Source organism: Cynoglossus semilaevis, chromosome 16, assembly GCF_000523025.1.
Source record: "Cynoglossus semilaevis isolate Cse_v1.0 chromosome 16, Cse_v1.0, whole genome shotgun sequence".
NCBI lineage: Eukaryota > Metazoa > Chordata > Actinopteri > Pleuronectiformes > Cynoglossidae > Cynoglossus > Cynoglossus semilaevis.
This window is the reverse complement of record NC_024322.1, coordinates 12,230,109-12,242,143: the sequence shown is the minus strand read 5'-3', so window position 1 is coordinate 12,242,143 and position 12,035 is coordinate 12,230,109. Positions and strand designations below refer to the sequence as shown.

Below are 12,035 nucleotides of genomic sequence, written 5' to 3'. Positions count from 1 at the left end.
GCTGGAACAATGCACTTTAAGATGGTCACAGTGGAAGAGGTGCAGGTGCCCCGTGACTAATCTCCCCACAAAAAGGTAGTAGATGGTGAAAAACAGTGGTCATCTGCAGTGTCATGTTTATGTTACTGCTGATCACAGACAGTCCAGTGCTGGGTCATTTAACCTGGGACAAAATGCCAATTGTATCCATTCCAACTGCACACAACAGCCTGATGTCAGTGAGCCGGGGATAATGGGATTTTTGACCGGTGGATAAAGGGCCGAAGAAAATACACGTTTATACATCAGAAAATAGTATACAACTTTTATGAAGTAAAAACACCAACTGGAACCAGGGTTAGCAGCAACTGAAGTTAACTGCTAATGGTTAGCAGTTTAGCATTAAATAAGTACGCAGATAGCGGTTAACAGTTAACAGTTCAGTAGTTAATGCTACAAAATGAGTCAAAAGACAAACAATATTAGTGTTAAAGGCTTTTGTAAATCATTTCTAGAAGGTAAGATTGTCTAAGAAATTCAGTATAAAGAAAAAGTTTGAAAAGAAAATGAATGTAGCCTTAAAGCAACTAAAAGTCAGTTCAAAAATGGGTCAAAAAATAAATAAATAAAAATCAACTACAAGGCAAACTAAACGGGACAAAATAAATGAGCTTAATTTGAAGAACAAGATTAGTATCCAGCAGCCCCTGGGACTTCTCTCTCTCTCTCTCTCTCTCTCTCAATATTCTTTTGTCAGCATTCGGAAAGAGCACAACAACGGCAGCTTCACATCAGACGTCATGCATAAGTCATGGACCAGTCCAAAACACATGCCTGCTGTTCAGTCAACGCTGAGATGAGACCAACAGTCATGCAGTGTGTGTGTGTGTTAGTGCTGCGTCTGCTGCATTACCCCTTCTCCAAGGTTACTGCTGCCCTGCAGAATCAGCCCGTGCATTAGTGGAAGCCCAGCATCGAGAGCCGTCTAATTAAAAGAACATGCTTCATGCTGCTTAATCCTGAACAGATGCAGCATCAAAGAGCTGCCAGCTCTGTGCCCCATTATCAGCCCTAACCACCAGTATATTTGACTTTTTTTGGAGATACTTTCCATTATTCTGACTCAGACATTTCACATGACTGTATTAGAGCGGTTTCTTTTTTCTTTTTTTTTTTCTTTTTTTACTGTTTCTTCCCCTGAAGGATTCTCTGCAGTGATGGAACTTGATACAAGTGACGTCTTGATGCTGGGGGTTTTGTGCACTTGTGTCTGTCTCTGCCTATTTTGGGGAGTTGTGTCTTTGTGGACAGAAGCTGAACTATTAAAAGCTCAGGTTCTCTGTCTGTGTGTGAAGTTCGTCTAACTGCAACTGACAGCTGACAGAACTGGAGGGTTCTGCACGTCTGACGATTCTCTGCGTCTCTCTCTCTCTCTTGTTATTGCCCCGGGTCGTCTCCACAGGAGTGCTGTGGAACCTGTCGTCGTGTGACGCTGTGAAGATGACAATCATCCGGGACGCCTTAACCACTCTGACCAACACTGTGATCATCCCTCACTCTGGATGGAGCAACTCCACCTTCGACGACGACCACAAGCTGAAATTTCACTCCTCCCTGGTGCTGAGGAACACCACAGGCTGTCTGAGGTAACCACCTGAGGAACTCACTGTGCACCAGCACCGCCCTGTGGATAGCAGACGCTACTGCAACTCGTTTGCAACGTGTTAGCCGTCAGTTAAGATGACATATAGTCACGTTGCATAGTATTTTCACAGTGATGTGTAAATGCACTGCAATTTACAAATTTATTTTGCGTAAAATAAATATTCTTGCTTTATCTGGTGTTTGAAATTAGTCAACAAATGTATCTTAAATGAATTAAGAAAAAGAGCTGTGATGACAGTGATAACAGTCAGTTAGGACAGACTATAAACAAACACTCCCGTATCTGTTTATTCTGCGAAATGCACACTCTTCTTTCAGATTATTGATAGTGCATATTGATGAAAGTGAAAAAGCTGACTCACGTCTCTCTTTACTCAGAAACTCTTCTTTCAGATTATTGATAGTGCATATTGATGAAAGTGAAAAAGCTGACTCGTTTTTATGTGTTCATGTTCAAAGAAACCTGAGCTCAGCTGGAGAGGAGGCCAGAAAACAGATGCGTACCTGTGAGGGTCTGGTTGACTCACTGCTGTACGTCATCAAAGCCTGTGTGAACACCTCTGACTTCGACAGCAAGGTAACACACTTGCAAAGACCCCTGCGCACACACACAACACACACACACTGAGCTACACACACTTAGCCAAGACGGAAACATGCAGCCACACGATAAGAGAGTCTCTCCGGAGTAATCCCTCTAACCCTGTGTGATTCATTTCATGGCTGAAGTCTGAATCAGGGAGGATTCAGCAGAATCTCTTTCATGTGATGCATCACCTGAAGTGTAAGCCATTCCGTAGAGTGATTGACATTTAGAATCCAATCTAGAACACGGGATCACTGACCTGCTATACAGTACATTAACGTCTCATCTGGAGCATGGAGACCGAAGCCTCAGTGGAGTGAGTCCATTCAATTAATCAAAGCCCCAGAATATGCACGCTGACATTCTGTGAGCTCAGTCCTTTACAGAAATTAACAGCGTGGAGTTAAATGCTTCATCCAGAGGTTCCACAGTTCCTTATTTTAATTGATTTATCAGGCAGTGAACATGCACCAACCTTGTTTTTTTTTTTGTACTCAGATTGTGGAGAACTGTATTTGCACTCTGAGGAACTTATCGTATCGTCTGGAGCTGGAGATGGCTCCATCCCGACTGATTGGAGGGCAGGAGGTGGACGGCCTGCTGGACAGCGAGTCGGCCAATAAGGAGGAGGATTCTAGCTGCTGGGGCCGGAAGAAGAAGAAGAAGAAAAAGAGTTCTCAGGAGGACTCAGTAAGTGAAAAAATAGCAAAAGGCTAGGCTAAACATGATCAGCAGATTAATGTAAGGTCTGTTTGATATTAGGTTACAGTAAAAGCTAAACCACAGTGTGGTCTGTATTCTCTAATTGATTGGAGCTCAATGAGTTGAACTTGTTGGTACTTATGTGTATCCTAAAGTTCTACAAACTCTATTTCTGTGCTCAGTGGGACGGAGTGGGACCCATCCCTGGCATCTCCAAATCTCCTAAAGGGGCAGAGATGCTGTGGCACCCTGCAGTCGTCAAGCCTTACCTGACTCTGCTCGCTGAAAGCTCCAATCCTGCCACTCTGGAGGGAGCAGCTGGCTCTCTTCAGAACCTGTCGGCCGGAAACTGGAAGGTACGAAATCAGTGTTTGTCTGTTTTTATATCATAGGTTCCATGTTAAACACCTTTCCATCAGATTAGTGTTTTACCTGTGGCGTCTGTGTGAACAGTTTGCAGCTTATATCCGAGCGGCCGTGCGTAAGGAGAAAGGACTGCCGATCCTGGTGGAACTGCTGCGCATGGACAACGACCGGGTGGTGTGTTCTGTAGCCACGGCCCTGAGGAACATGGCACTGGATGTCAGGAACAAGGAACTCATAGGTTAGGGGTTTATTTTTAAATGTTTTAGACAGAAAGGAACCAGGAGTGTTTTTCCAGTGTAACCTGCAGTCGACCTGAAGGAACTGCTGGAAGTTGTCAGCTTTTCGTCATCAAACCAACACATTATTTGTTAATGGATGAAATTGTGTGTTTTTTAAATAATTTTACAAATACATCATTTGACCATCTGTGCTCAAATAACATTTTAACTCTTGTCTCCAACCTGCCAGGGTTAGAGCTGTGGTTGGGAGAAGAAAAAGTTCAGTGGAGTAATGAGCTCATATAGATTGTGCAACTGAAATAGTTCAGTGCTTTGCTAATAATGCCTGATAACAAATGATGTACTCTTAAATGTAACATTACATTTTAAACTAAAACTTGGTGATTATTCTCCACTTTTATCTTATTCCAAACTTTTCCGTTCTATAAAATGGTCTCATTAAATGAAAAAGTACTTTTTATGTGCTTTCTCTCAGCGGGTGGCGTTAATGAGGAGTTAGTTTCACAAAGGCAGGGTCAGTGCCTGAGGAGGAGGAGGGAGGGGGAGGGAAACTGCAGTGTTATTTTCAGGTGTTTCGTGCAGTGAATACACATGATAACACATCTATAATTTATATAAAAAAAACAAAGTATATATAAAATATATTTTATAAAGTGACTTTATCGTCCACATATACACTGCTGGGTGATATATGAGTTTATAAGACATATTTATATATTTTTTATCTTTATCAATCACTATTTCATATGGGGAAATATCCACATATATATTGTTTCTGTTGATCTAAAACAAAAATATTCACATATGATTTTTCAGCTTTAGGTTATTCTATGTTCTACTATCTTTGTTTCTTCTCTTCTCCCGCTCTCAGGGAAATATGCCATGAGAGACCTGGTCAACCGTCTCCCCGGAGGAAACACCACCCTGCTGTCAGACGAGACCGTGGCCGCCATCTGCTGCACCCTGCACGAAGTGACCAGCAAAAACATGGAGAACGCCAAGGCCTTGGCCGACACGGGCGGCATCGAGAAGCTGGTCAACATCACCAAGGGCAGAGGTGACAGGTGTGTTACAGTGATGGGCTATTTGTCCAGACATGAAGTCATCGTCTAGTGGACTGCAGGAACAGACCCAGGACAAACAAGTCACTTAGTTAACCAGTGAAACTAAATCTCACGTTGGGTTGGAACTTTACTTTTATTTTTATATTTAATTACTGGTTCATTCTTGCTCAGAATCAGTACTGGTTGATTGTTTACATTTTTCTTTCTACAGTATATTAATACGTTTTTGTACACAATATGTTATATAAATATACAGAGAGATAGAGAGAGGTGATGTAAATTATTTTTGGAGCAGAAAAAAAATTTTAATGACCTCAACCTAACATTTTTTGTAGCAACATTTCAACTAGATCCTAACTTTAGGCAGATGATGTGTCATCAGGTCACAGTTTTAGTAACTATTACGGTTATTGGTCCTAAATAATGCCAAAAATAGTCCTGGATAAGTAGCTAGTTCACACACACACGCACACACACACCCAGTCAGAGGGTGTAAGTGCGTGAGGACAGAGAGTCCATAGCCACAGGGAAGGTGATTTTGTGTGCATCTGAATCGTATGTCCCTATGGAATGATTGCAGCAGCTATTTCTGGTCTGATATATGCAGAAAATGTTCTGCTTTAAAACAAACTGAACTGTCTACTAGAGTTGAAAAAAAATATGGGGAATTAAGTGTACTGCGCCCTCCTGTGGTGCTTTCTAGGATTGTTATCAGCTCCCTACACAACTCTGTGAAGGGATAAATGATAGAGAATGGATGGATGATATTTGCAGTATAGGGTAATGAAAAGCCTTGGTTTGCAGTATTGAAATACAAGGGGATATTTCATGTAAAACCATAATGATAATTTATGTTTTCAGGTATTCCATGAAGGTGGTGAAGGCTGCTGCTCAGGTGCTGAACACATTATGGCAGTACAGGGATCTGCGGACCATCTATAAAAAGGTAAGAACTTGGACAGATGGCTAATGTACTGCCAGCTGGAGGTATCTTGCTTGAGTACTACAGTAAGTCATAAGGTTCTGCAAAAACTGCTGTTCTCACTGGTCCATGGAAATGAATTCACAAATGCTGTGCTCCCCTTTAAATAACTGTGCGACTGTTCGAAGGGATTCTCTCCCCACTTTGGGAACCAGTGTCTTAGGAATTGTCACAGCCTCTGGAATATACATTATGTTAGAGCTTAAAAGTTTGACGTTTATTTTATGGTTACTTTAGTGGAAATACTTTTGTATATTTTCCCATTTGTGCAAGTTTTGGACGTGAAACAACTTTAATAAAACTTCAGGTTTTGGACCGCGTTGATATTGGTACCGTCTCTTGTTCCTTTGACACAGCGTTACCTAAACTGAGTCTTTTTATTGGACCACACAGTACCAGGAATTTTCCAGTATTTTTTACCCTGTAACCAATGAAAAACAGCCAGATGTATTTTACAGCCTTTAGACCTGTTTGAATAATTCATACCATCACTTTCCTGCTGTGCTTCCATAACAGGACGGATGGAACCAAAACCATTTCCTCACTCCTGTGTCAACACTGGAAAGAGACCGGTTCAAGTCCCAGCCCACTCTGCCCACCAGCACGACTCAACTGTCCCCAGTCAACCACCCTGGTAGGGTTTTATTTCAAGCCCAGGCAGAACCTGATGAAAATAGAAACCTCCGGAATTTAATGTTGAACTGTTGTTTTTCTCTCTCTCTCTCTCTTCTGCAGCTGCCAGTGCCACGTCGTCTCCTGCCATGTTGGGCATCAGAGAGCATAGAGACGTAGTCAAAGATTATCAGAGATCACAGTCAACTATGCAATTTTATAATTACCAAGGAGACATCAGTATTCATAAAAATCAGTACACAGGTACGTGCAGGACACAAGTGGACAACTGGAGGGCTCATTTAAAGATTTAACGATTGTTTGTCAGTAACCTTCCACAGTGACCACAGCCTCAGGTCTGCTGCGTTACCGTCCTCAGCGTCTTTACCACAACCCTCTCATCCTAAGAACACTCAGTTTTGGTGGTTCCTCAGAACCTCATGGATGTTAGTGTGCTGGGGTTGTTCTGGATCAAGCAGCCAGTAGCAGGAAAAACACCAGAATGGCTTCATGCCATGAACATCTAAACCATAGATCCCAGTGGCCCTTGCTGGTTGGCAGAGGCAGAGGAGAAGGAGGGGCAACAAAGTAAACAAAACCAGCCACAGCCTCCACACAGCAGACTGTAAATTAGCTTTTAGAAATTCCACTGGATGGATGGAGTGCCAAAGAAAATATCCTTCCCATGGGCAACGTAAACAACATAACTCCAGTGGCCCACTCTGTAAATGTGGTGCTTTTTTATCTCCAGCTCAGTAAAGTAAAGTGTGATCTGCATGGATTCAGACATCTGCCCTGTAGAGATGTGCAGACCGATGTGAAAGGAAGTCATTTACAGCAATTTCTCACAGTTTTTGATGAACGGCAACATTTTCTTTCCCCATCTTTTGTTTTTCAGGGTCTGGAAAACCTTCCTATTACTACACATCTCCAACAAGAGAAGAGCCCAGAAGAACACAGGTGAATGTAACATGAGGTTCTCTGGTCCAAAAATCACATCCTGATAATATCCTGCTAAACCTCAGTATACAGTCCTGAAGGGTTTATACTCACCTACAATTGTGACACTGATTTGTTAAATAAGTTAAAGTTCAGTTACTTTAGTACTACTACTTACTTTACTTTAACACAATTGAACAAGTGATTAGTGGGTATTGTCTTACAGCAAGAAGGTCAACAGTTGCTGGTTTGATTCCTGCTTGTTTTCACTCGAGGTGCTCGTTCTCCCAGTCTCTGTGAGGTTTTCCTCCCACAGTCCAAAAACATGCAGGAATAAATTAATACGATTCATGGATTATATGTGGCTCTGTGATGAACTGGATCACTTTGCTGGGTGTCGCTCTCTTCTCTCGACTGAGGGGATCGGCTCCAGCTGCCCCTGTAATCACTGAAGCGATTAAGAGGCAGAAGATGAATTAATTGTTTTAATATTTCCAAGCTGCCAGGACAGAATTAATGAACAACCGACTGTTGTTTAGTGATGGGGAATCCCAGCTGAATCTCAAGTGATTTACTATCACCATTACCAGGATGTGTTAAATAGATCTGATGAAGATGATCTGATGATGTTTGTGTACTGCATTGATTTAATTATAGACATAAACATCCTAGATCCAGTTGGTCCTGAGTGTTAAATATAGACCTGATACCACTGTTAAGCGACCCACGTGGTCGTTAGTGTCAAGAATCAGTCGGAGGGTGTGGACCAGGTTTTGTGAATGCCTGGAAACAAGGCTGGATTAAAAATAGAACCTGATTCAAGATGTTTCCCAGAGCACAGTGTAAACCTGTTGGGAGAAAGCAGCTCATTCATCTTGCTTCACTGGCACAAAGAGATTCACCCATAGACTGCTGCAGATAAATCACTGGGCTGTGAATGACCCACAGCATCAGCTATTGTCTGGTCTAAAGTGAATGTGACTGCTGGGATCGGTACTTGGTGTGTCAGTGATGGACGTGTGTGTGTGCACCAAATATCCCGCCCTTATAACTCTACAGTGACAGGATGAGGAGACACAGAGTGTTCCCGTGCCGTCTTCTCATCACATTCAGACCAGCTAATGTGTGTGGACAGTCATTAGCCTGCTTCATTCAGACCGCTCACATTCATTATGTTCACTACAGCCGCAGAATATTTTATTTGTGCCAACTAGACTGTGGTGTCATCACTCTCAGCAAATCACATGTCAAGAGATAAGTAGCCAGCAGTAAATACATTATCACCCTGACACAGATTCAGGCTGGGTGAAGGTAGGGCTAAGGAATAGGTAGAGGCGTGTTTTTTTTCCAACCTTTGGGTCACAACCCCACATTTGGTTGACTGGAATTCAAATGGGGCAACCTGATATGTGTAGTAATTGATAATATATATAAAAAAAGTTGAGTTAAAAGTGACAATGACTAAACTAAAGCCGTATTTACAACACAGTATAACAAACGTGATCATGGTCACCAGAAATTTGTAATGTCAAAATGGGGTCACGAGCCAAAAAATTGCGAACCACCTTCTCAGTAAAATAAGAAGGTGGACTCAGGAAGGTGAGAAGGTAAATCTCAGATAAAATATAGCTATGACAGGCGCTGGAAGGTGATGTTGTACCTTACAAAATAAAAGCCTGTCTGGTGAGCCTGTATGTTCATCTTTTTCATTTGGAAGTCCGTTGATCAACACTAACCCTGTGCTGTTTTTCCTCAGCCTGTGTATTACACAGACGAGGTGGGGCGGAGGAACTACGATACCTACAGAATGTATCTGCAGCATCCACACGGCTACGACGAGCCGTACTTAGAGGAGGTCATCACCTATCCACCGGCCATTGACTACAGCTCCCAGCCTCATGGACTGAAAGCAACTACCAATTATGTGGACTTTTACGCCAGCACGCGGAGGCCTACCCTCAGGCCAGAGCAGTACCCCGGCTCTCCTGACTCCTGGGTATAGGTCTGCAGGTCCTGCGTCTCCTTCATCCCTGACTATAATTTCCTGGATGTCTTCACCTTGCCGCAAAGTCAAAAAGAGCCAGTAGCACAGAAGAAACAAACTCTCTCACGAACTTGGCTTTTTAAGTGTGTTTGTGTGTGTGTTCAGAGAGGGAGGAGTTCAACTGACTGATTACAGATGGAAAGAAGGAATGTGTGCCAAAGAAGGAAATCATGGAATGTTTTTTTAATGAACTTTTTTTTAACGGAGCAGAAGATGGAATCATGATGGCGGTCAGTAGAGAGCAGAACTTGGACACTTGTGTGACTAAAGCTGCATCCTGCTCTGTGTAGATGTTAGTTTTATTTTCTTTAGGAAACCTGTCACTTGTGATAGCATGGAGAAAGTTGTGAGTCATGTGAGCAAAGAAACGCTGTGAGGACTGAGATGTGGGAATGTGTATGTGTTGAAGCCAAAATGGATGAAAACCAACAAGGAATTAAAAAAAAGAAGCCCAGTAATGTTTGAATGTACAGAGGGATGAAATAGTATCTGTACCTAATGTTGAACTTGTGTCATGCCATGGAGTCTTGTACATTTCTGTCATTGTATTGTAAATACAGAAAAAAATAAAATCATGTTTCCTGGTCAAAACTCATCAGCACTGGTAAAAAAAAAAAAAAATAGAAACATGTGCCATGTTAAATCTATAGATATATGAATATATGAAGAAGTATGTGGACAAAGATGGCATCATAGAACAACTGTGTTCAAATAATAAAGTCAGTTTTGTTTTTTAATTACTTTTGTGTTTTGTTTTGTTTTGTTTTTTTGTGTTTCCCGGTATATGACATCACTTTCAGACCTAAATCAAATATAATACATTTCTAAAAAACAATAACTTAACCTAAAAAAAAAAAAATCTTCTATCCATCACAGGGGCTACATATGTGTATATAGAGAATACATGGAAAAACACACATTTAAAGGACCAGGGATATCTATCTTATAAATCATAATTATGATAGTTATTCACTTTGATTATTTGTATCAATAAATTTACTTAGACAGTTGTCTAATTAGAGTTAGTAATTTGTTTAGTTTATCTGCTGTTCTATTTCATCATTATTACCAGTAGAAGTAGAAATAGTTTGAGTAGTTTGTTACTTTGGCGATAGTCTAATTAACTTTAGTTCTACCTAGCAGTATCAGAGTCAGTTGAGTGTCCAGTTTAAAGAGGGGCGTGTCCTCGACAGCATACTTCCGGTAACGTCACCGCTAGCATAAAAACAACGGAGCGAGCCTTTAGTTCACTAGTATCGCTACTCTACGTTGGATTGTTTTGCTGTGTGAAAATGTCACAGAAAATGTCGAAATTTGGCTGTAAGGAGGGTCCTGTCCTTAAAGCTGGTCATCGTCCTGCAGGTAAACACGCTGCTCACACGCTCCTTCTTTTAAACTCCTTTATTTATTTTTATTTTTTAAGCAAACGTTTTTGTTCAACAAACAAAACGACGTCGTCCTGTTGTTTTCACTGCGTGGCCAACTTTTAGAGCCGTTCTGAGCCAAAGCAGGCCTGTGCAGACCTGTGCATTCTGAAGTTTGATCCAAGTATTTCACTTAAAGAATGGATTTAAAGTTTGGAACCAAACCGTGAACCAAACCGTGAGACAGACCGTGGTGTTTGATTGACGTGATTGTGTTGAGTCTGCATCTGCACTGATTGGTTTAATTTAACACAAGCGCGGTGCTGTTTACGACTGTCTTAACCTCACTGTCTCAAGTTAATGCTTTCAATGTTCTAATGACAAATACTTGATTTCTTTTTTTCTATTAAGACTGTCTCTGCCCGTTTTTTCTGAAGTTTGTTTAAAGTACAATGATGTCTCTGTGTACACTATTTGTTAGGCTAACTTAGGCTATTTTATTTTCAAACTTCAAGCTGTGCTCTGTAGCTTAGTTTTGCTAATACAATATTAGTAGCTTTTGGGTTTTAGCCAAATATGACTCGTATATCTTTAAATTGTATACATCTAATTGAGTAAATATTTTTACTTCTGTAGTTTATCCTCTGAATCTTAGGTGTTATTTTTCAGAGATTCAGATTTGTTTATCAAACTAATATTTCCATTTTCTTTTTTGGTGTCTAATACCTAAACTTTACTACCTGTGCATGAAGCTTTTCTAATTCATTCATGTCTGAGAACTGTATCTCAGCTCTCTGGTTTGTCTCAACAGTGAAGGCTGGAGGTAAACGTATAGGCAAGAAAAGCTTGGAAGATGGTGCAACTCATGGGACACCAGAGACAAAAAGGTCAGATGAACTAAGCAGGGCATTAGTTGTTTATGTGCAGCATTTAGCAACATGGTTCAATTGTTAAACATCAAGGAATAATGTACCTAATTAAAAAAGTACATTCTATAATTGATTGAAAAGTTTCACTTTTCTTTAAAACCTGCAGCAGGTCTCTTGGCACCTTTACCAGAATGCAGCAGGTTGGCATTCTTCTGGGAGGAACTCTTGACAAGGTAAGCTTTTCGTTAAAGCCACTTGCACTTGGCACGTTCTTACCTGCCACCAAACAAACTGGATTGGCCACAGAAGCTTGGCCTTTGGATAATAAACTTTCGTCTAATTCCTTTTGCAGCTGAGTCACAGCTTCCCAGAGACCCCTGTGGGTGTGAGACACAGTAGGATGCGGCCATCAGTGGAGAAGCCCCACCTCCAGCGGACCTTTTTCATCCAGCAGCCCAGGAAGTAGGGAGCTCCTCAAAAAGAAGCTCCAACAATATTGAAATGAAAGAAATAGCATTTAGGTGAGGGAGCTGATTTTTGACCTGGTGTTAACAAATAAATGCTTTAATCAAGCTTTGCTGGAAAGTTGCTATATTGTAAACCAATGCTGTATATATGTAGCTG

The 12,035-nt window shown here is 41.3% G+C and overlaps 2 protein-coding genes across 8 annotated transcripts in view; both read left to right on the top strand.

Moving 5' to 3' along the window:
• Positions 1-9,919, top strand: part of pkp4 (plakophilin 4) — a 72,512-nt gene extending 62,593 nt beyond the window's left edge. For all 7 annotated transcript variants that reach the window (XM_017039977.2, XM_017039972.2, XM_017039973.2 and 4 more), the window contains 11 exons: positions 1,442-1,625; positions 2,104-2,221; positions 2,729-2,920; positions 3,115-3,288; positions 3,386-3,536; positions 4,409-4,601; positions 5,463-5,547; positions 6,100-6,217; positions 6,319-6,459; positions 7,094-7,155; positions 8,891-9,919. In XM_017039977.2, coding sequence (XP_016895466.1) covers positions 1,442-1,625; positions 2,104-2,221; positions 2,729-2,920; positions 3,115-3,288; positions 3,386-3,536; positions 4,409-4,601; positions 5,463-5,547; positions 6,100-6,217; positions 6,319-6,459; positions 7,094-7,155; positions 8,891-9,136 — 1,664 coding nt within the window. In that variant the 3' untranslated portion in view covers positions 9,137-9,919. The remainder of the gene's footprint in view (positions 1-1,441; positions 1,626-2,103; positions 2,222-2,728; positions 2,921-3,114; positions 3,289-3,385; positions 3,537-4,408; positions 4,602-5,462; positions 5,548-6,099; positions 6,218-6,318; positions 6,460-7,093; positions 7,156-8,890) is intronic.
• A 464-nt stretch (positions 9,920-10,383) lies between these two features.
• On the top strand, positions 10,384-11,909 carry dap1b (death associated protein 1b). Its single transcript, XM_025063950.1, has 4 exons — positions 10,384-10,540; positions 11,354-11,429; positions 11,578-11,644; positions 11,764-11,909. The coding sequence occupies exons 1-4, from the start codon at positions 10,471-10,473 to the stop codon at positions 11,875-11,877; spliced, it is 327 nt and encodes a 108-aa protein (XP_024919718.1). The 5' UTR covers positions 10,384-10,470; the 3' UTR covers positions 11,878-11,909.
• Positions 11,910-12,035: the final 126 nt, after the last annotated feature.

Excerpts from the sequence above, each read along its gene's own strand:
- dap1b (XM_025063950.1), top strand. The coding sequence starts at position 10,471 with ATGTCACAGAAAATGTCGAAATTTGGCTGTAAGGAGGGTCCTGTCCTT. Across the intron at positions 11,430-11,577 it reads GGGACACCAGAGACAAAAAG|CAGGTCTCTTGGCACCTTTA; the intron begins GTCAGATGAACT and ends TAAAACCTGCAG. Across the intron at positions 11,645-11,763 it reads TGGGAGGAACTCTTGACAAG|CTGAGTCACAGCTTCCCAGA; the intron begins GTAAGCTTTTCG and ends TTCCTTTTGCAG.